Source organism: Rhinatrema bivittatum, chromosome 8, assembly GCF_901001135.1.
Source record: "Rhinatrema bivittatum chromosome 8, aRhiBiv1.1, whole genome shotgun sequence".
NCBI classification, from domain to species: Eukaryota; Metazoa; Chordata; class Amphibia; order Gymnophiona; family Rhinatrematidae; genus Rhinatrema; species Rhinatrema bivittatum.
In genome coordinates this window covers 107,173,492-107,198,201 of record NC_042622.1, presented here as the reverse complement: position 1 = coordinate 107,198,201, position 24,710 = coordinate 107,173,492, and the positions used below count along the sequence as shown (strand labels likewise).

The 24,710-nt window shown below is 40.0% G+C and overlaps 1 protein-coding gene across 3 annotated transcripts in view; it reads left to right on the top strand.

The window, feature by feature from the left end:
• MVB12B (multivesicular body subunit 12B) overlaps positions 1–24,710 on the top strand; it is a 340,289-nt gene that overhangs the window by 274,142 nt on the left and 41,437 nt on the right. For all 3 annotated transcript variants that reach the window (XM_029612225.1, XM_029612223.1, XM_029612222.1), the window contains exons 8-9: positions 17,594–17,649; positions 20,630–20,689. In XM_029612225.1, coding sequence (XP_029468085.1) covers positions 17,594–17,649; positions 20,630–20,689 — 116 coding nt within the window. The remainder of the gene's footprint in view (positions 1–17,593; positions 17,650–20,629; positions 20,690–24,710) is intronic.

Genomic DNA, 24,710 nt, shown 5'->3' with positions numbered 1-24,710 from the left:
AATATCCAAATAACTTATCTGAATAACTTTAGCCAGATAGGTTATCTGTCTTACAGCTTTTTGAATATTGGTCTCATTGAATCTCTAAGTTTATAGTCACAGTGCTGGCATACAAGTAATAGTTTTTTGCCATGAACCAATGCATGGGAAAGTACAGAATAAAAGTGATGTATAAATAGTTTTAACTGATTTTCTTCCATTCTAATAAAATACAACCATGTTGTCATTTCAAATAATGGAAAGAATATTTTGTGGTCATTATATTTCAGTCTTTGATATGGTTCAACTCTTTGAGTGTGACTTATCTCTGTAATTAGTTTACTGTTAACCTAATAATGGAGAATATTCCAAGCAACATGGAGTGTTTTGTACATTATTGCTTTTTTTTTTTTTTTTTTTTTAATTGATGGCTGAAAACTAATTTCTAAACTACCATCCTAAAACAAAAACAAAATTGAAACTATATTCTCATCTGGCCTGATTTAAAATGCAAACACTGATGCATTTCCACTGTAGCTCATAGGTGTATAAACACCTTGCTTGCCAGCGCACCTAACAATAGTGGTGTGAAGGATTAGTGCTTGCTGCAGTGTGCAAGCTGAACCCTTTGAGCCTTGAAGCAGCCATTCATCTATACCCAGGAGCTAAATATGACAATGTTAGCATTTTTCATTTCCCTGACGTTACCATTAATAAAGCAATGATCCAAAAGGAGCTTTGCTGAGTCTGTTCTTTATACTTCCATCACTCACAACTAGATAATTTCACACAGGATCGTTTTTAAATTAAACGACGATAAAAACGCTCCGCTCTTCCATGCTCACTAGTTCATAGAAGTCTATCAAGTCATTAATGTGTCATGACAAACTGCTAGGAGGATACAAGAGTAATTAATTATTTGAATAAATAACAGGTTGGACTTGACGCTTTGAACCTCTGTGGTAGATATATCAAATCTAGAAAATCCTAAAGTCCTTAAAGGATGCAGCGAAAGGGGTTAAAATGGAAGATGACTCTTTACTAGAAATGGCCAGTTCATGTTTTGTTTATATGTGCTATTCTCCAATGTTTTCTGAATATGATAGAAAATTTAGTTGTTTGCCTCTTGCTCTGCTTTTCTTCAGTAATGACTAACCTAAAAACGACATTTGGTCGCTGATGATCTTAATGAGCAATCATACAGATCTTCATTATCTCCATTAATCTCCACTTATTAGGTAAGCTAATTGCAGAATTAGAGCAGTTAGTATACAGAATTCTCTTTGATGTACATATTATTTAACAAAAAGAAGAATTTTTTCTTGTACCTTTTTCTCTGAGTACTTGGGTATCTCAAAACATGGTACAAAACATTTCTTGATACAGGACAACATTTTCTGGTTGACCTCGGTGCATTATTGGGATTTTGATTTATGTAATGCAGTCTGAATTCTTACTCAAGACTTGGTTATCCAAGAACAGTGAATTAATAGCAAATGAAGACATACAGGGATAGAAAAGAGGTGGCAGTTTCTGGAATATGTAGCAGTAGCACTCGACCAAGGACACAGTACAGATTCAGGATCAGGAACAACACCCAAAACTACAAACTGCCTGTTGCGACCGTCGCTGCCCGACGTCTCCATTCCGCCCACCTTACCTCTTTGGCGACTCCCTCTTTGGTTGAAGGAAGTTTGGCTGCCGCGGCGTCATTTTGTCAACCTCCTCCAGCGTTCCCGGACCGGCTAGATGCTGCCTTCCGCCATGTTCTCCTGAAGCCTAAGGGTGCACGCGCAGCGCGACCCCCGATTCAAGTACCGGCTGTGGCGCGAACCTCAGGGGTGTCCCCCTGAGATGATGTCATCATCACCAGATATTTGTCTCTTGTTTTGCTAGCTAATCAAGTTAGCAAAGGGTTTCTTACCTAGCTGCCTCCAGGTATCGCTGCGGATGGGATTCGCTCTCCGCTTACCTTGCTACTCTGCCTCCTCGGACTTTACCAGGGGTACCTGCTCCTCGGGGGCCTCGCTCTCACTCTTGCTTTTCAGGTCGTAGTCTGGAACCGGTACTCGCTCCTCGAGGGCCCACGTTCCCGGACCTGCTACTGAATAGAACTTCTGCCAGGAAGTCACCGCTGCCTACAACACCAGTGAGTTACCATCTCTCTCTGAGCTTTCCCTGGAACCAGGTACTCGCTCCTCGAGGGCCTACTTCATTCCAGCTCCTGGGCTGTTCCAAGAGACTATTGTGTGAGTGTTACCATCGAGGTTCTGTTCCTGAACTCTGCCTACTCACTATCTCAGCTCCTCTACAGCTCAGCCATCCTGGGATCACTGTTCCAGTGCCTGAGGAACTACAGCCCAGCCGGGCTCTTCCAGCTCACTACTGCCACCTCTGGTGGTTCTCTAAAACAGTTTAATAAAAGAACTAAATGTATATCTGTCTCCCACTCTGAGCCTGACCGGTGGTCCCTCTCGGGATCTTCCCCCATGGGCTTGGTCATCTGCCACCGGCCCAAGGATCCACCCACAATTATCACAAATAACACTGCCTACTGAGATTGCCAAATCCTGGGTTATTTAATTAGTAAGACCCTGAAAAAGGTGCTTTCACAGCACGTGTGAAGTATAACATGCTTTAACATTCAACACAAGTTTTTCCCACCTCTTCTACAAGGTTTTCTCTGAAAGTGAACTAGAAAATCTTATACCAAAAATGGAAATCTTATCATAGCTGGGATGACATATGATCAGGTTAAGATGACAGAATCAGCTAGTGCTAAAAAGCACAAGTAATGTTTTTACGTATTCACACTCTGGATAAGTGTTTAAAGGATGCTGCTCATGACAGTTATGCTTCATTTAAATATATAGAGTACTTGTAATCTCAACCGGACAGCTCTTTTTGCACAAAATTGCACATGCTTAAGTGGCAAGTATTTGTGATGATTATATTGTAGCCAGCAATGAGGTACAAAGGAGTGGTGAGATATCAAGTGGTCATAAATAAATGATAGTTGATCATAACCAAAATTTATCATCTGCATCTTCGCCAAAGGTGAGAGGATATATCAGAGGCAATTGGCCACAATTAGAAGTCTAAAACCAAAGGAGGCTTAGGTATTTGGACTATGTCACAGGGGCTACCGGTGCCATTGGCCGGCCCCTGTCACATGGCGCCGATAGCCTTTGCCCTTACTATGTCACAAGGGCTACCGGTGCCATTGGTCGGCCCTTGTCACATGGAAGGAGCAATGGACAGCCGGTGCCATCTTGTGCTCCTACCATGTGACAGGGGCCGACCAATGGCACCGGTAGCCCCTGTGACATAGTAAGGGCAAAGGCTATTGGCGCCATTTTGAATACTGGCAGCCGATGGCCCGAGTTCAGGAGATCGCTCCCGGACCCCCGCTGGACCACCAGGGACTTTTGGCAAGTCTTTTGGGGGGGGGGTCAGGAGGGTGGGGGGTTGTAGTTAATTAAATTTAAAGGGTTGGAATGGGGAGTGGGGAAAAAAAAAGCATTTTATGCCCTCCCCTAATTTGCTCCATAAGACTTACAGATGCCCGGGAACAGAGCTGGTTTAACACACCAATTTTTTTTTTTTTTTTATTTTCCCACTCTGAATCCTAGGTGCGTCTAATGGTCAGGTGCGTCTTATGGAGCGAAAAATACGGTAGTTAGTAGGTTTAGGGGTTGTAGATGAGAGGGGAAGAGGTGGGAAGGGTAGGGTTAGGGATAGGAAAGTGGAAAAAAGGCCGATCACGTCACCACGCACATGTTATAAAATAGGTGCGTCCATGTGCACATGCCGGTCTTAAAATCGACCCCTAAGATTTTATTTGAACCATTGTTCTCTGTAGCCTTAATTGAGCTGGTCCCATTTTATGCATTTTTTTGTGTTTCGACTGTGTTGTTATTTTTTTATTGCTTTAGGCAATTCATAAGTCCAGATAAAGATAAAGGTCATGGGTGTGCCGGGAGCGGGACCAAGACTGACACGCATAACCACATATTTTGCAAAGGCAACGTGCATATGTTGCCTGCTTACCTTTGCCACTGCTCCTCATGAGGCGCAGGAGCTTGGGGGTGGAGGCAGAGAGAGCACGCCTCTGTATAAGGTCAGTCTGATACTCCATATGTAGGTGCCCCTGTAGAGGGGCACTTTGAATCAAGGTGGGTTGGGATTATTGGGGGGGGGGGGGGGGGGGGGGGGGTGTTGATACAGACACATTCAGAGGTATTCATAGTAAAATTGACACCAGTAAAGAATTGCAGTCCTTATAAGTGATGAAAAGTCTAAAATGAGGAGTTGATTTGTACACTGCAGTGCTAGCTGCATTGTACAAATCTACTCCTTTTCATCACTTATAAAGACTATAATTCTTTACTGATGTCAATTTTACTATGAATACCTCTGAATATGTCTGTAACAACAACCCCCCTAACCCCAACCCACCTTGATTCAAAGTGCCCCTCTACAGGGGCAACTACATATGGAGTATCAGACTGACCCTATACAGAGTCTTTTTCTCTCTTAAATGCTGTGCACGTACTTTATACAATGAGGCGTGTTTTGGCTCGCACTGCAATACACGCGTTTATGGGCGCACATGCGCTCCTTTTAAAATTTACTTGTAAATTTTGTAACTATCATTTTCTGTATATGTTTGTAAGAATCAGTAAAGAAAGTAAAGTATAAAAGAAAAGCAGGCTAAAAGGGGGACAATTTTCAGAGAAGGTAATTTTCAAAACTTTTTATGCGGATAAATATCTGTTTATGTGAAAAGGCCCTTTGAAAATGCTGCTCCCCACCACTGAGGGTAAAAGTACTTGTGGTGTGAACGGCCTACTTCTACCTGCAAAGAAAAAAACAGTAACTTAGATTAGGAGAGGGAAAGTACATGCAGGAATTTAATTTTTAAATTCTTGGGCACACTTTCACTCATGTACTTTGCACGAGCTTCAAAGCAGGTGCAAACTATGCAGGTGCCAGCTTTCCTCTACAATCCAAGCTTTCAAAAGAAAACTCCGTGGGCAGTTTCCCTTTGAAAATTAGGTTGCAGGTCTGCAGGTACCTGTGCTGATTTTCTGCCAGGTCTCACCTACTTGCTAACCTGGAACCTTTTTGAACTTGCTTCTTTTCCCCCATTGCAGCTGTAGTGGAAGGCGGAGAGCATTGTTGACTTCAGCCTTCAATTATGAGGGCAATTTTTAACTAGCTTTGGAAATTGCCTTCCCTGTGTATTCAGTTTAGATCAGTAAGCATTGTTTAATATTAAGTTCTATACATTATGAATAATTTTGAAGTGCAATGAGTATTTCTTTTGTTACGGCATGCAAACATTGAAGAGAAGTGTGTAGAGGTCCATGAAACGTTTTGAGGCTGCAAAGGGGGCCACATTCCCTGAAAGGTTGAGAACCCCTGTTGTAGACCCTCTTTCCTAATGAAAGAGACTTGCCTCTTGTGTATTTAATCCTTGGAGGTATTTAAAAGTCTTTATCCTATCTCCCCTTTTCCTCCAGGACATTCATATTTAGATATTTGTCCCTATATGCTTTATGTTGAAGATTGTTGACCATTTTAAGTAGTTGCCCTCTGGATTGACTCTGGTTTATATCATTTTGTAAGTGCAGTCTCCAGAAATGTATACAGTATTCCAGTGAGGTTCCACCACCTTGATTCTTGATTGGAGAAAAGGCAGTTTATCAAATTAAATACCTAAAACCAGAGACTTAAACAGAAGCAAAATCACCTTCTTTTTCCTTCTGGCTACTCCTCTCCCTATGCACACAAGCAGTCTTCTGTCATTGCCTTTTCTGATCACATCTATATCCCACTATTGCTTTGTGCACAAGTCACCGCATATACTGTATTGCTGTTCTGAGTTGTTGCAACCCAAATACATGACTTTTTATTTGTTTTAGCATTAAATCTTAACTGCCAAGCATTTTAGACTATTTACTAGATTCCCCCACCTGTTTTTCCACAGCTCTCCAGATGTTGCAGATGTTGGCATTTTCCACAAAAAGGCAAACTATACCTGATGGCCCTTCCATGATATCACTTAGGAAAATGTTTATTTAATTTATAAACCTTTGATAATCCACCTTTTCCTAAATTAGTCTCAAGGTGGATTGCAATCATAATTAAAATAACAATTGCAATTACAGTTGCATCACAGATTAGAATCCAAATGAAGAACATTAAACACATAGGAAGAGCATATACGCAGATCTGGTTAGAGATATGAGGTAGGGTTGCACAGCCCCAACAATTTCGGTTTGTTTTCTTCGTTTCGGGGGTATTTTTTAATTAAGATTTAGTTCATTTAATGTTTTTTTGGTTGTTTGTTTGCTTAACTGAATAACCAAAAACAAAACAAACAAACAAAAAAAACCTAGGCCTCTGCTGGGACCAGGCCTCATCCCAGTGCAGAGGCCTAGGACCAGGACCAAGCCTCCCGATGTCATCGTCTTCAGTCTTCAAAAAATGATACTGTCCACTTGAAGGACACATTGCAGTGATGTCAATATGGTACCTTTCTCCAGAGCGGACGGCATCATTTTGATGTACAGTCATATATTTTTAAGGCTGTACATCAAAACAGCACCATCTGCTCTGGAAGGCGTGGCAGTAATTCATGGCATCATGTCCTTCAAGTGAACAGTGTCATTTTTCGAAGATTAAAGAAAGATGATGTCAGGAGGCTTGATTCTAGGACTATAGGCCTAGGCCCTGGCGAAGGGATTCAGCCTGCAGGCCAAGGCCCTGGCAATGGGACCAAGAGCCTGGTCCTAGGCTCTGGTGATGGACCAGGCCTCAGGCTGAGGTGTAGTTCTTGGTGATGGGACCAGGGCTCCAGGCTATGCCATGGTGCTGGGCCTAGCCTAGGCCTTGGGAACAGGACCAAGTCCCACCAGAGGCCTCTTTTTTTTTTTTTTTAATGCACGAATATGAACCAAAAATGACTTCATGTGTTGGAGTTTTAAGCATTTGTTTCGAATGAATGCACTTCCCTAATATATGATAGATAGTAGGAGTCATCTGGGTTGCAGTGTTATATAGAGAGGAACTCTTTTGCAAAATTGGGCAGTAAGAATAATGAGGTGGATAGAAGAGTGCAAATGCATATGTGATGACAAAAATCTAGTTCCAAGGTGGTAAAAATCTACTTAGTGGTCCAGTGGTGGTTGAAATTGTCGGCTCGATCAGAAGTTCTGGTAGTCAGGTAGCAGAAGGGAAATTCCCTGCCTTGAGTCTGGGAAAAGGCCTAGTCAAAGAACCATGCTTTGATTTTCTTCTGGAAGGCGAGGCGAGTTTTCAAGGCATAGGGGTAGTGGTATCTTGTTTCTTATTTGTGAGGCATAGCAGATGAATGCACAAAGTCTCATTCTGGTTAATCTGACTGAAGCCAGATGGAGGATAAAAGGGCCATTTGAAAGTTTTGAAATTTCCATATGGAAGTGCAGGAGAATAGAAACTCTGTTGATGCCATACATTTGAAGACAAAGCAAAGAGTTTGAATTTTATTCTGCTATCAAACAGGAGCTAGTGTAACTGACACAAGATTGGCCTTATATGGTCTGTTGCTTTGGCCCATACCAAATGTCTAGCAGTCAAACTCTGTAAAAGCTGGAGAGGCAGTGACAAAGGAGAAGTAGTTAGAATTCTTTTTAATGAAGAATTCAGCGAAGCCCTCAGCTAAATGGTTCTCTGCAGTGGTATTAAATATCTGGGATTTTGTCTTCAGGACTTTCCATACTAGTTGAAAGTTTCCCTGGGTGATGCTTTGTTAGTTCTAGTTGTTTGGTAATGTAGTAGTTTATTTTTTTTGTTTTTTTGCCTGCCTTGTATTTTTGTGCATGTTCCTTGCACTTTCTTAAGTTGTGTTTTGTTTCTGTCATTTTTATTAAAGTTGACAAGATTGTTGTTTGAGGAGAAGGAGACCTTCATGGAACTACTGAGGAGTTCCTGGGTCAGAGAACCAACTCTTGTAGTACATCACTGGTAACCCACCCCCCCAAACTTCTTTGAAGAGAACTCCATTTACTACCTCCTTTTGTCACATTCCCACTCAACAAATCTAGGGTGCTTAGTTTATTTATAAGTCACCTATGCAGAACCATGTCAAAGTCCTTGCTGAAATTCAAGTACACTACATCTAGCGTTCTTCCCTGATCTAACTCTCTAGTTACTCAATCAAAGAAATTGATTACATATATCTGAAAAGACCTGACTCAGGTAAAACCATGCTGCCTCTGATCCTGTAATCCATTGGATTCCAGAAACTGCACTATCCTCTGTTTCCATTCATTTATTTACTTCCAAGATCAGACTAACTGGCCTGCAGTTCCCAGCCTCCTCTTCCACTTTTGTGAAGAGAACCACTTGCCACTCTCAATTCCTTAAGAACCACTCATGATTCTAAAGAAGCATTGAAACATGTCTGATAATAGAATTGCTAGAACTTCCCTAGGTTCCCTTAATACATTTGGATATATCCCGTCTGGTATCATTGCTTTATGTACTTTTAGTTTTACTAGCTCTTTGTGCTAGAAAATTACATAAGAACATAAGACTTGCCATGCTGGGTCAGACCAAGGTCCATTGACCCCAGCATCCTGTCTCCAACAATGGCCAGTACAGGTTGCAAGTACCTGGCAGGTCCCATAAAGTAGATCTAATTCCTATTACTCCCAGGGATAGCAATAGATTTATTTTGTCTACCTGGCTAATAATGTGTTATGAAATTTTCCTCCATGAGCTTGTCAAAACCTCACCTGATCATGCCCTCTGGTAAAGATTCCACAGCTTGATAGTGCACTGAGTGAAAAAGTACTTTCAACAATTTGTTTTGGCTCTGCTGGTTTTTAGTTTCATGGAGTGTCCCTTGTTTTAGTATTATTTGAAAGGGTAAATAACCATCCTTTATTTATGGTTTCATCATGTCCCTTCTTAGCTGTCTCTTTTCCAAGCTGAAGAGCCCTAGTTTGCATAGCTTCTCATCATAGGAGAGATGTTACATCCCCTTTATCATTTTTGTCACCTTTCTCTGTACATTTTATAGTTCCCCTATGTCTTTATTGCAATGAGGTGGCCAGAACTGCACACAGTATTTGGTCGCACCATGGCTCGATATAAAGGCAATATGATATTTTCCATTTTATTCTCTGACAACCAGAATTAGCTGGATAAGTTATCCAGCTAATTCAACTTCTCCCAGTTACACCCCTGCTCTCCCTACCAGTTAGCTGACCATGTAGCCAAAAAAGTAATTATCCGGCAAAATGGTGGCTGCTGATTAAAACTTATCTAGCTATGTGACGCTGAATATGGACCTCCATGATTTTTAAGAATGGCTTCCTACCATTTTGCACAGCACCAATATCAGACTCGCCGGTCTATAGTATCCTGGATCACCTCTGGAGCCCCTTTTAAAAATTGGCATCACAGGAATTATGGCTGTTTTAAATGAAAGTTTATAGATTGCTAGTAACAGGTTAGCAATTTCATATTTTAGTTCTTTTAGAACTCTGGGGTGGATGCATCTGGTCCCGGTGATCTACCTCACTTCCATTCCATTTATGTCCTACTCCAAGCCCTTCCTCCATGGATATTGAACAAAAATACCAGTCAAGTAAATTCACTTTCTCCTTGTCAGACGCTCCAAATTCCTTCCCTTAACTTCTTAGATTTATAATCCTAATTTGCACTTTTATTTATCAATAATATATCTAAAAAAAAACAACTTATCCCCCTATTCCACTGCCTTGTCTATTTTTTCTTTTATTTATGCCTTTGCTCTCCTGACTACTTTCCCAGCTTCTTTTAGCTTTCCCAGACATTGTTGCCTGTATTTCTTTTTTTCAATCTCTTGTAACTTCCTTTACTTTTTCAGCCACTTCCTTAAAAAACCATGGAGACTTTTTTCTTTTACCTTTGTGTGCTAACAAAAAGGTTTTTGTAGCCTTTAAAATATCTTCTTAATTTTTCCCACTGCTCTATTTCCTCTGAACCAATTGATGATTCCTTGGGGTATTCCACCCAACTTAACTTTTTCCTGAAGTCTAAGGCCTTTGAATGAACCACCACTGGCTGTGCACTAATACTGAACCATACCATGTAGTGATGACCGGATCCAGGGTGATCACCCACTTTATCATCAGAAACTCTTCCCATTTGTAAGCATCAGATCCAGTATCATCTCCTCGCATTTGGGTTCCATTACCAGTTGCTTAAATAGTTCTCCTTGCAGAGAATCCCTGAATCTGGGATGTCCCAATCGGCATCCATCAGATTCAAATCACCAAATAATAGCACCTCCCTTTTCACAGTAATTTTGTGTGTCTTCAAATAAATCTTTGTTTTCTTCTGCCTGTGAAGATCATCTGTATATCATACCAGTGAAACAAGATATTCCATTCCCTCTTTCCAGATTAACCTAAAGTGCTGTCTCCTTATTGTGTAAATTCTGCAATTCTGTTGCTTTAATATTATTAATATATAATACAACTCCTACCACCTTTTTTCCTATTCTATCCTTCCCGATAGGAACAACTCTTGTAATATCTCTAAAGGAGATAACTGAATAAAAATCATAGAGAAAAACTACTGTTTTTCTGAATTACTGTTTGAATGTAAACCGAGGTGATGTTATTTACGTACCCCGGTATAGAAAAATCTATAAATAAATAATAATAATAAATACTGTTGAAAGCATTCAGTATGCATATCTTGTTTTCATCTCTGGATGCAAAAACAATGCGAATAGTACAGTAACTATGTCCAAATCAGCATGAAACCAATTACAATGAAGGGATAAGATCTACAGCTAGACATCAAGAGATCAATATTCAAAACTAAACATTTAAATGGCTAACTTGGCTTTACATGGAGTTATATGGATAACTTGAGTAACCTGGAGTTAGATGGATAAGTTGCAAGTTATCTATCTAAATGGTTTTGAATATAGACTTCAAGTTTTTATCCATGATTATTTTGAAATACTTTGACTTCCTTTAGACTAGTTTGTCTTCTATAATAGTAGGGTAGTAGAACATCTGGAATGATCAGGATTTAGTTAAATAATTTAGATTTTCATGGGTTCAGAATTGGTTGCCTTTGCGCTGCTTTCCTAAGGAAGCTGCAGTTGGTGACCTTCTACACAGGATTGTCACTACAATGGCTGAATTACAGAGGAAGGAGAGTGGGGAATTAAAAAAAAAAATGGGGGGGGGGGAATATTATACCAGGGAAGTGTGGTACCTCCAAGGAATCAATGCACAGGCGGCATGCTTCTTTCAATAGAAAGGAGGTTATGGAATGAGGGGTTAAGAGATGATGTGAAAGGCGGTACACTCAGAAATAATCTGAGGAAATATTTCTTTACTGAGAGGGTGCTGGATGCATGCAACAGCTTTCCAGGAAGGTGATAGAGACAAGGACAGTATCTGCACTCAAGAAAGCATGGGATACAAAGAATCTCTGAGACAGTGGTAGGGATTATAGAGCTGAGTAGTTGGTATGAATGGGCAGACTAGATAGGCAATATGGTTTTTCTCTGCCATGCCATTTGTATGTTAAGTTTAGCTCTTTTGAACACTCAAAAATGTAGAGCAAAGTTAAACGATGGCCAACAATGCATTCTGTATGGCTGGGAAAATTAAACTGATTACAAATAGGAGCCAGGTAATGTTCAGCTTGGCGTAATTTGGCAAAAATTCAGTGAATTTGTTGCAGTTCACTGCAATATATTTGCCGATATAGTAACAGAAAAAATTGTGGTGCTACGTACAGAACCAATGGCCGATCAGCATAAATTCACCGCAGATTTTATCAAGTTGTTGGACCCACATTGTGGAACGCATTGCTGAACCCCTTAAGGCAAATTTCGAGCGCGAAGGAGTTTAAAAGAGCACTGAAAACTCATCTGTTTCAAATAGCTTTTAAAGGTATGGAAACTCCTTAGTTTGGAGTAATTACACTAGATGGGCTGTTTTTCTTTAATTATGCTTTCATTAACGTTTAACTAATACCTTTTCTATGATTTTCTTACTTTTAAATTTATAATAAGGTAGCAGCCAATTCTTTCCTTATACCATCCTAATTTTATGTTATTGATAATTATTACGCTGTATTTTTATTCTTACTTTTACTGTTTTTTTCTGTTTTTATTTGTTTATTTTACTTTGGTTTATTTTAACTATTTTATTTTACTCTTATTTTTATCATTGTAAACCGCTTTGAACAGTACTATTACTGGTAAAACGGTATAGAAATGTCCTAAATAAATAAATAAATAAGTTTAGTATAGATCTCTGTTGATCTGCTGTGGATTTTGTGCCAACTGCACCATTTTTAAGAAGAATTTGAGTTTGCAGATTGTTTGAACCATATTATTTTTTAAAATTTCATACATCCCTAGTTAAGAACCAGTGAGGGGGGAATCCTGTTTCAATTCCCCACTAGCATGCTGGTACTGGAAAGAGGCAAGACTCTGGATGCTGTCTTGGCTTGATGAAGATTTGTTTTACATAGTTTTTGGTAGGGGGGGGCTACTAAATGTAAAAGCACTTGAACTTTTCTCCTGGGATGTGTTTTCTTCAGTTGTTTAGTGCAGCTTTTCATTGGTTTTAGTCATTCCGTGTCCTACATCTCCCTTTTCCTCCCCAGGTACTGGTTTTACATTTTGCTGAAGAATCCAGTCTTAAAGGAAGAAAGTATTTCTGTTGCATTCATTACAATGTCTTTAGTGGATACAGAGCAGGAATGACCCAGCAGTGCTCTGTGTGCACGACAGCAACATTTATCTTACCTGCAGAATCTTTGTCTGAGATAAACTGCCTTGTAACTCCTTGTCAGGATCCCATAAGGCACACACCAGCCTACTCATATGTAAAAGCCATTTGCAAAGGGAAAGAAACTACAATGAGGAAACACCTAGAATGAGAAAACTACACTTACCTAGGATAGAGGGGGGGGGGGGGGGCGTGATAAAATAAAAAAAATTTCTTCAACTTTGGAGTCTCTTTTTTTTTTTCCTAATTAATTGGGTCTGCTGTCTTTGTGGATCGTTTGTCGTTCAGCCCCTTTGAAAGAAATATAATAGGGAAGTGTTATCTTTTTTTTTCACAAATGAAATGATAGCAACATATCTTGTCCCAAATCAAATGTCCATTTTATGGATTCCATGTGAAGAGTGAGTTTTCAGTGTTGCATTTCAGTATAGTACCAAAAGCAGGAAACTAATGAATGCCCCACCTCCTGTCTCCTCCCAAGACAAAATCATGAACTTAAGAGATTTTCAACATTACAAATTATTTTGTTTTCCAAAGAGTAAAATACATGCATGACTGAGCAGGGTGACTGTGAGTTAAACAGCCCCTCTCTTGGAGAAGTCTCATAGTACCAAGGTAATGACAGCCAAGAAATAATTTCTGACTTTTTTGGGGATTTTTTTCCCGAAGTTCATTTGAGTTCTCTTTCTTCATAAACAATTCCCTTCGGTTTTACCTGTAGCACAGACCCACAGGAAAATTTTGATCAATGTTCCCGAGTGCATCTTCTTTCTGTGGCACCCAAACAAAATGGCTCTGCCACAGATCAATAACTAGATGACTTTTTGGAGCGGTACAGGTTACAGTGGCTGCGTTTTATCGACATGACAGACCCTCATCAAACATCCTTCATGGTATCAAGCGATGCGGATCTGTGCAAATGCCATGAGCTGGGTGCACAAAGCAATTCTTTTCTCTTTGGTAGAAATGGTATGGAAGAAATCTCTTCATATATCCGTATCTGTCTTTTTTTTTTTTTTTTTTTTTAAATAATAATTAGTATTTCCTTCGAGAGCCAGTTGTGAACTGTGGTATGACAAAATCATCAGATTAAATGGGCCAGCAGCACATAACCCCAAATTTTCTCATTGTTATCTGTCTTTCCTCAGTTTAATTGCTGTGAATACTGAAAAACCACAGCTTTTGATCATTTTGAAGTTATATTCCAACTCATGCTCGCTGTTTGCATGTGTTAGAGCTTTCAGCAAGCGGTTGTCTGATTAGTTCTGGTTCATCCCGCAATCCACTTGCAGTTCTTCTGTGGCCCTCCCCACCCCCACCCCTTTAGTGGGAAAGTCATTGCATTCAGGCCGACCATGAAGAAATCAAGATTTGCTTTGCCTATAAGCTGAGAACAAACCAGTACCTCCCTAACAAGCTCTAGAGAGATTTTACTGGTTTGTATGGAGATTTTCAACTGGCGAAGAGACTGGTTTGCGTCATATGACAGCTTTCATTACATTACAGCTATATCAAATGACATGTAGGTGGTTTGGGGGGTTGTATGATGTGGAGCCTGGGTCTCTCTTAAATAATTGTCAATCTCTTGGTCATGCAAGGCAACATGTGGCCAAATAGCAAGCCCATAAGGCATTCTTCAGCATGTATTCATTTTAAAATGAGCACTGTGTAGAAAACTGAAATTATGTCTGTAATTTCTCTCTCTTACTTCTCCACGTTCTTTGGTTTCAGGGCTTTCACAGGAGAAAAGAGCAACGAGTGGAAAAAAAAAGTAGTCCTCTGTAGTCTTTCCTCTTGGCGGTTGAACCATCCAGTGTTATATATTCTTGTAATTATCTAGGCAACGTTAGGCGCTAATTCATTCTCAGGGTTCTGCTGACACTTATAATCTGCCAGGTCTTCACTTCCGTTGTTTATGGCTCTGGCAGAGCCCTCTGACAGAATGACTGCCTCATGCCCGACACAGGTAGCTATTACTCTAAGGATAATGTTGTATTATTATTTTGAGTGCATATGAAATTGATCAGCAAAAACAAAATCTGATGGAGCCAAAGTGAAGATGAATAATGCAGTCACTATGGTCAGACAGTAAAAGTTTGCCTAGGTATAAACTTGTGTATAAGGAGGTGGGGGTCCCCTTTTTTTTTTTTTTTTAATTCTCCGCCACCCACCTTGGAGTGAATTTTGAAATTGATACCAGGTGTCAGATTGGCTACTGCTGTGGAGATTTAATCCATGCATGAATCCAAAGACCCTTTACATTACAGTTAGAGGCACTTCCAAATTTCCCAGTATTGCCCGAGCAACATGTACCTTGACTTTGTTCTAAAGGAAACACCTCTAGATATGAAACAAGTGATTCCTTCTTGTGCCTAGTCACTGATGACTGCCAGGTACTAAGGTCACTAGTAATGGGGAGTACTACGATGTGGACTACTCTGACAGGATTGAGATCCCCAGCTCTCTTGCTATTTAACTACTAGTTGCTGCTCTGTTGCTTCCCTCCTCTATGATTTTTTAAATTGATTCTTACAAAGAAATTCAATGCTGTGAGGGAGGAAAGCAGTAAACACAAGGTGGCTACCCATAATGGATCAAATATGTACAGTACAGGTTCATATTTAACTTTCCCCTGGAATAAACTTAAATATCATTGCACTGTTTTTTTAAATAGATTTGCTACAGTGCTTTTGAAACTTGGTGGATGCATGCATGTGAAACTTTCTCTTGCAATAGAGTTAACTGTACTGTATTTAATTTTAAAATTAAAAGAAAACATTTTTGAAAGAAAAACTACGTAGAAGGTGTTATTAGTCTACAATTGTAAGTATTCCTTTTTTTTTTTTTTTTTAATAGAAAGGGAAAAAAAGAATATATTGGCCACCCGTACTGTACCTTTTGTTGTCAGGGAAAACCAAAGTGAAATGGAAGATGAGGGCAGAGGAGAGGGCAGTTAGTGACAGCTTAATATCTAGCTCTCTATTTGTTTAAAATTTACAAATTCCATAAGCATTTAAAATCCTCTTGACTTCTGAATCCTGATTGTTCAAAGAACAGTTGAATAAGCTCATTGTTTTATGATTTCGACCCCCCCCCCCCCCTTAATGTATTTTACAAACAGGTTCCTGACAGCCCTGACACGCTGATTTGAATGTACGCCTGCTTCAGTTTGGGGTTGCAACATTAATAACACAGTTCCATGCATCATGCCACTTTTAAGCATGATCGTTATGATAAAGGGCATATACTTAATTACAAGCCTGCTTAATTACAGCTCTGTTGAAGCTCGTTTGTTTAGGAGAATGCTAATTACACTACTGAGCCTCTGGCACATCCTTGTTTTCATCCTCCCGCTCTGTGCCGTGTATCAGCACTTTGTCAGAACTATTGGTATCACAAAGATTGATGAAATGCGGTGACAAACACTTTCTTTGGATATTATGATTGCGTGAAAGGCTTTAAAAAAAAGAGAGAGAAAGGGGAGAAAATAGGCTCTTCAGCACCGTTATCAAAATGCCTTTCATTTTCCATATCATCTGCTTTGAGTGTCGGGAGCCGGCCATGGAGAATGAGCTCCGATGTGCTGGATTCATTGTCGTCTTGCTTTTTTTTTGTACAACACTTCGATGGGACTCACCAAAGGGAAAAAAAGTAAAATGCCTGTCAAAGACGCAAGAATTAAAGGATTTCTTGGAAACCCAAGAAACGTGCTTGGAACAATACCCCTTGTTGTATTGCTTTAGCAACTTGAACATTTTATGCGTTTGTTTGAGGTGCAGACCATGTGTTTTTCTTTAAAGTCAATCTGCTGCAAGTTAACATTGGAAGGCGGGAATTGGTTTCCTCCTAATAAATCAGTGCTGTTAAAAGTAGTCACAAACAACTGGAGTTTGGGGTTTTTTTCCACTGAAAACCTTGACCATTTCAGATTGGTTTGAGCGGCACTCGGTACCTTAGTTTTTTGGTGGGTTTTTTTGTGTGTTCTGTGTCAGTTTATAACATGCCAACCGCTGTGTTGTATTAGATAATTTGCATGATTGCAAGATGTTACCTCCTCTACCCCTCCCCCACAGTTTAGAATGGAAGTTGGATACAAGAGGGCCAGCACTTGCTCAAGATTGCCCAAGATATGGTAGTTAGGGAAGTTGAACCAGATCTGCGAGAATGCAGTTTTGTGTGACACTACTTCTCCGTGAGATGTTTGTAATTATTTCTGAAATGTACTATACAACAGTTTCCACGTCATTTTTTTTAAAAATAAAGCTCTTATTTTTATGTTTATAAGTAAGCATAGTATACCGCTTTTCCATAAAATAATACCCCAAAGCAGTTTACTTTTAGAAATATAAAATTAATAGATGCAGACTCCCTCTTTGAAACTTTTTCATCTTCTTTACCTGTAAGAGGGATCAGTCTTCAGCATAATGTCCTTTTTTGGGGGGGGGGATTTTTTTTGTTTTAATTTTACATGGCGAAATCTATGAAATTTCCTTGAAAAGTAACCAAATGCATTCGGGTGAAACCTTTAAGAAGTGCATGGAGCTTGCACAGGGTTGTAAGTCTTAACTTGCATGGCAAAAAGAAACATCACTTAGATTAGAAAAAACAGGTGGATCTCCTATCGCAACCAGAGAGTCCCAAGGTGCCAAAAATGCACTTATGGGACCAACCTATGTAATGTGTACTTTTAACATGTTAAAAACACTACAAATGTCCCTTTATAGCTGTGTATCTTCAGCTGTGGTTGAACAGATATTGCGATGGGAATGTTTTACTCCCTTAAATTGACGCCTGAATCTTTTTTTGTCTTTCAGCAATGGATGGAGTGCCTTTCATGATATCGGAGAAGTTTGCTTGTGCTGCTGAAGCTGTAAGTAATTTCTCTTGCTTTTAAAAATCAAACTTCTTACTTCTGAAATTTGTAATGATTCAGGGTTTCATGTTCGGGGTTTCAAACAGCATCTGAGGACCCTGACTTTTACGGTCTGGTAAACTGATAAGTACGGAGGTAACCTGAACAGTGCAGCAAATGCTGGCATAAGCTTGCTGGGCAGACAGGATGGATCATTTGGTCCTTGTCTGCCGTCATTTCTATGGTTTCTATGTTTCTATGTGACAATCACAGCTGAGTCTCGGCATTTCTATTTCTCTCTAATATTATAGTGGAGTCCATCGACTGTTAAGTGACCAGTTAACATAAGTATTTGTCTCTCAATAGATGTTGGCTGTAATGCTTTCTTACTTTTGTGGATACATAATATATGGCTCTCATTAGACAAAACAAATAACTCATATCAAACCTGTACTATGCAATAGCATCAGGTTGTTTTATTTTTTTCAACCTGTGCACTAACTTTGGTTTCAGGATCACCCAGGGCCCTCTTAGAATACAGCCACCACTAAGCTCATGTGAAAGCCATAGAGCACTCAATAAATGGGTAACCTGAACAATGGTGCTTTTATACAGAGGCTCCTCTCATGAGAGGGCCACTCATGAGGTTGGCCCCTGTCACATGGTAGGTGCACTGGATGGCCCGTGCCATTTTTAAAGATGGCGCCGGCCGTCCATTGCTCCTACCATGTGACAGGGACCGGCCAATGGCACGGATACCCTGTCACATGCTAAGGGCAAAGGGCCATCAGCGCCATTTTGTTACTGGCAGCCGACGGCCCGAGTGCGGGAGAATGCTCCCGGGACCCCCACTGGACCACCAGGTATTTAAAAAATTTTGGGGGGGGGTCCGGAGGGTGGGGGATACTAACAAACTCATTTTCAAGAGTCGGCTGTATTTTTTAGTTATCGGCTCGGGCGCAGCCGATTAAAAAAAAAAAAAAAAAAAAAAAAACCCGATCGGACTGCAAGATAAAAATTTCACGATGTGAATCGGAACCGGAATCCGAACCGATACCGGTTCCGATTCACATCTCTATTGCCTAATGTGTTGGCTGGTTCTCGGGAAAGAAACATCCTGAGCTTTGAATTCCATTTTCTCTGTGCAGCAATTGAGTATTAAAAAAAAAAAAAAGATTAATAATTTTAAACAATAAGCTGGTAGGAGCCAAAATCTTCAGGACAGCACAAAGATTGCATTTTTACACAGCAGTTTGTCTTGTTGGTCTGCTTTTTAAGGACAGCAGAATAGATCCCCCTTCCCTATTAACTTGAAAATGGCTGGACAGTTAAAAATATTATACCTGGAGTGCAAGTTAATTATCATCTCTCGCTTCCTCCTATTTGGTCCCCATTTAAAGGAAACTTGGTCTGTTTGCTCCTTGATCTTTTCTGGTAGCTGCTTGTAGGAAAAAGCTGGTGAGTATTTTAAAATGTTTTTGTTAGTTATTCATACTTTTGATTAACCACCTTTTCCTTTAACATCAAAGTGGTTTCCACATTAAAAACAATAAGTTATCAAAAAATATATACTAAAACAGTTTCTTACATAATATCGAATTAGACAGTTTACTAAAATAATAATACAGTAAATCAAATAAGCAAAAGACTAAACAAGTATAGTTAAAAGCTTCCAAGGATTATTTGAACTATAGTCAATAAACTACTGGTTAAATACCTTTATAAAATGTCAAAGATGCCACTGCAAACTCTTTTGCATGTGAAACAGATGCGAATAACCCTCCTCTGTGACTCCTTGACCCAACTTGACAATATTGTCATCAACATTCTAGCTACAGCCCAAGTTCCTCTGTTTCCCAGTTCCATCCTGCAAAATTTAAAGAGGTAGTTACAGCCAAATGATACAGCAGCTGTACCTCTGCTGGACTCCATGCAACAGAACACATGGCTAGTAAAAATTGTTTGTGATCTTGGGGATTTCCCTGCCTGGTTTGCCAAATGACATATACCTAAAAAGCAACAGACATACAAACACACACACACACAAGTAGAACCTACAACAAGAAGGGAGATGGAGTTTGTAAAAGACTTAAACCCCTTTCAGAAAATGTCTAGTTAGGTCTATTGGAACCCTGCATGCAGAAATTTAATCATTTCACAGTACACAACTGCTTAAATTGCAGATATGTTCTAGTCATGTTATTGTGACAGTTGTTTTCCCAAAGAAGCTGCTTTTATGCTGTGGTGTTTTTGTGCAAGGGTGACTTGTGGAAATGGATATTTGAGGGTTTGGATGTGTCTTATTCCTTGGATATTTTTAAGGGACTTGAAAAGCCCTGCTCCTCAAGGAAAAAAATGGTTATGTTCCAAGGTAATCAAGAAATAGGTGTGTGGAAACCTTACTGACGTGCCAAAAAGTACACACACACACACACACACCACCACCACCACCACTCGTGTTTACTCATCATTGCTGACCTCAGGGAAGGGGGATGTCTACCATACCCAGTCTTAACTGACATACTGACAGCATTCCATATTCTCCTCCACTTACGTCCCCCTCACGTCTCATTCATATTCCATGATGCAGTAGAAAAGGGCATAGCTAGAGACTAAGAATCAAGGGAGGACATAAAAAATAAGTTTGGGTAAATCTGCGTTATCTATTTTCCTGTCCTGAAACTACACAAAATGTTTAAAAAAGAAAATAAATTGTTTAGCCAGAAGTAAACTGTTATAAAAAATTTAATTTAGGGCATATGTGTTTTTTTAGTTCAAAATGACACCAAAAGAATTTTATTTTAATTGTTTCCAGGCACTGGGTCAAAGTAAGGGACCATTGTAAACACCATTTCAAAATGATTTGCAATGTCTGTTTTATATTTATTGATTGTTCAGCCTAAAGGAATTCATTTCATACATATAAAAAAATTACCTACTTATACTGAATTATTTCACATAAAGGTTGCCTGAGAATCTTTTTTTAATATCTTTCCAGATGCAAGAAGCTGATCTCCTGGGAATTACAATCAAATCTATGGCAGAAATCGAGAAAGAGGTAAGTGCTGTCTGCTCTCAGCTTATGCCTCTGCTTACTCAAGGTTTGGGAGTTTCCCTTTGATTGGGAGGAGTTTCTCCTGCCTTCTCTGAGGACAAGGAGGATGGAAGTCCTCACAAGTGGGTGACATCATCCAGTGGAGCTGGAACTTTTATGTCAGTTTCTAGATCTTTTACTATGCCATACTGGGCACATGTAGGCTGGCTTGGTACCATGCATCCATGCTGGGGCCCCTCAGTCTCTTTCTTTCATATCTCCTACTTGTCTTGGGGGTTTTCTCTGAAGCTCCCAGATTCAAAAATAGACAGCTACTGCACCAGTCTATCATGGTTGAATCTGTCCTCAAGAGGGCCAAGAGATCTTGTCCTTTGTGCCCCTGGGGAAGGATTCTAGAACCCTTTACTCTCTTGGGAGGAAGGTTTTCCAGGTAGCAATGCTTAATGCCCATGTTGCTGCTTACCCAACTCTTCATGGTCCACTATATGTGGGACCTGCTGACACAGATGCAGGAGATGGCCAAAGCAGCTTCCTCAGAAGCAGCATGACAACCTCCAGTCACTGTTGAATAAGGGAATGAAAGTGGAAGATACATAGTCCAGCTGACATTTGATGGAAATGACATTGAGAATCTTTGCCATGGGGGATTACTGCCTGCACATCACCTGGCTGTATGCCTCAAACCTCCGACCTGAAGTCCAGGAAAGATTTGCTGGTGTGCAGTGTACTAGAGAGAATCTCTTTAGTGTAATGAAGTGGTGGTACAGAATAAAGAACACTGTGCAACACAGCAGCTCTCCATGGCCACTCCAGACCTGCTCTCCTCTGCCAGGAGGTACCCAAGTGTGTGTGTGGGGGGGGAGGGGGGGCAGAGGTAACACTTCTTCCAGCCAAGGAGGCATTATCTTCCACCCCTTTGGGTCCCCCTCATCTGAGGTAACAGAAGGCCACTAAGCCACAGCCATCACTCCAGTCAAAATCAGGGATGGGTTTTTGACTGCATCACAGAGATCATAGCCCAGATCCCAGTTCATATGCCAAAGGACCTTCCAGGCAGGGGCAAGTTGAGGTTTTATGTAAACCATTGGTCCAGTGTAACTTCAGACTTACCTTAGCATAATGAAAAAAAAAGGGGGTACAGATTGTGTCTTTTGGCTTTTCCTTTAAATCAGCCTTTAGATCCTGCTTGGGGAAATTCCTTGCATCAGAAGGTGCTGCAAAAGGAGCTTTCTTCCCTTTTAGATACCAATGCAATCAAACCTGATCCACCAAGGGAAAGAGGGTGGGATTCAAGTACTTCCTGATTCCAGAGAATACAGGGAGACTCCATCTCATTCTAGACCTAAAGGCCTTGAACAATTATCTAAAAAGAGAAAAGTTCAAGATGGGTTTTCTGGACACCTTGGCCTCCCTTTCTACTCTCTTGATCTGAAGGATGCTTACACCCACATAGCAATATTTTCAAGTCACAGAAACTATTTTAGATTTGTAGTAGGGTGCTGTTACCTCCAGTACTGTATGCTGCCTTTTAGCTTAGCATTGGCCCCACAAATCTTTACCAAATGTCTCACTATGGTGGCGGTGCATTTTTGCAGACTGGGGGGGTGTATGTGTTCCTCTACCTGGATGATTGGTTAGTCAAGAGCACATCTCAGGCAGGGGCCACTGAATCAATGTGCAGAATCATCCAGGTATGCCAGACATACTTTATCCAGTTGGCTAGCAGATTGTATTTCCTGTTCTACCCAGCTGTGATTGAATCTAGTAGGAGTGTCAGGGCTCACAGTGTAAGAGCCATGGCAGCTTTGATGGCTCACTTGCAATCTCCACGGAGGAGATCTGTAAGGAAGGGACATAGAGTTCTCGCCACACATTCACATCATACTATTGCTTGGACATGAACTCAGGTTGCAAAAATAGGTTTGGCCAGTCTGTCCTGCAGAAACTCTTTGAGGTGTAGAACCCATTCCATTTCCTCCTAGGGCCTGTTATTTTTGTTCCTGACTGCCCTTTTTTAGGATGTATAAAAGGGAAAAAGGCCAGTTGACAATAAGAACAACTGTTTTTGAGTCCGTCAACATTGTTTTTCGACTTTTTTTTCATTTGGCGCATTCTGTAGCTAGAAATTGTATTTATTTATTTTAATTTGATTTTTTTTTTTGCCTCTGTGTTCAAGAAACTTTGAAGCAAATTACATTATAACTTTAGTCAACATCAAATACAATAAGTTTCAGAAACAAATATAAAAGCTCAGCATAATTAAAACATACATTTCTCTAAAGATTAATTGCTCTACTATAATCTAGATTGATTCTAACTAACCCTGCCCAGTGAAAAATAGGCCCTAAAACCTGAATCTTGGGTTGTTCCTTCCATTGCCATACCTACTAAACTTTAAACAAAGGCCTGTCCAAAAAAAATCAATTGATAGCTATAGTGTATACTAATTCAGTTGTTAGAATTTAGGGAGAATTAATCAAAACTAAATTCAAAGGTACTTTTACCTGCAGGGTTTGTATTAATAATCAAAGCAATAGTCAATACAGGTTTTAGCTTTCATTATTGCCTCTGAAAACATTACTCACAGAGATCATGACTGCTTTCTCTTTGTGTAAATTTTCAGTTGGAAATTAGGCAGGTAGGCTTGAAAAATCAAACCCACAAAAACAATTTTTCTGTCTTCCTCTCTGTCCGAACTCTCTCTTTACTCCATTAGTAAAAGTATGTGCATTGTTGAACGCTGCGCACATTTTTACCTACCGACAGGTTGGGTAATATTAAAAGCCTCCACTTCACTGGTTAAATGTTTTTTACCCACGAAAAGAGCTTTGAATATTGCCCTCATAATAGTTACAAGTTGATGGGACTTTTGCCGATATATCTAAATTCCATGAGTAGCGTGTTACGTCATTCCCCACTTGTGAGGACTATCATCCTGCTTGTCCTTGGAGAAGACAGAGTTACTTACCTGTAACAGGTGTTCTCTGAAGACAAGCAGGTTGTCAGGTTTCACAAACCTTCTGGCATCTCCTTGGAGTTGGCTTCTCCAAGTATAAGCTAAATAAGTAGACTCAGAGCCCCCACATGTGGACACACAGTATCATGCCAATCTGCCCATGCCCAGTAGGGCACATTCAAAGTTCTAGAAGCTTTGGCATAAAAGTTCCAGGCTAGGTGCCTTTGGATGGTGTCATCCACTTGGGAGGACTGACCATTCTGCTGTCTTCAGAGAACACCTGTTACAGGTAAGCAACTCTGCTTTACCATATCCTTGTTTAACAGAGAAAATCAAAACTAAATCTAACAGAAAGCTCAGAATAGGCCGTCTTTAGAGATTTGTACTAAAAACAGGGAGTTGGTGGATCTGCAGATTGCTAGCAGTATTCTGTGTGAACTACAGAATCTATACGAACAATATACAGTTCTGAATCCATGTTGGGCCCACCTGTCAAATTAGTAGCACTTTGTTTATCTACTATTAAATGTTGGCTATTTCACTATAAGCTTGTATCAAACATCACAAAAACAGACATCATTGTAATCCAGCATCTTAATGCTGGACTGTTGCCACCAACTATTGCAGTTGATAATCTCTCCTTGCTAGTTGTTCCCTGGATTAAGAGCCTTAGGGTTTGGATTGATTCTGGCCTGACCTTTCACCAGCATATTAAATCAGTTATCAGATCTGGATTTTCGAAGCTATGAGTTCTTCATGGATTGAAAACCCTTCTTGATCATACAGATTTTAGCTCTTTAGTGCAGTCCTAAATCCTTCCCCTGTTTGATTACTGTAACTCAATATATCTTGGCCTCTTAACCTCTTCACTAAAGACTTTGCAATTGTTAAGGAATTCCGCAGCATGGCTTATTGTAGACAGGAATATCAGAGATCACATTACTTAAGTTCTGTATGATTTACATTGGTTGCCACTCCAATGTCATGTTTCATTTTAAATTGCTTTGTTGATCTTTAATTTATTGCAATTCAATTCTCTTGGCAAACGCCAGGATAATTTTATATAAT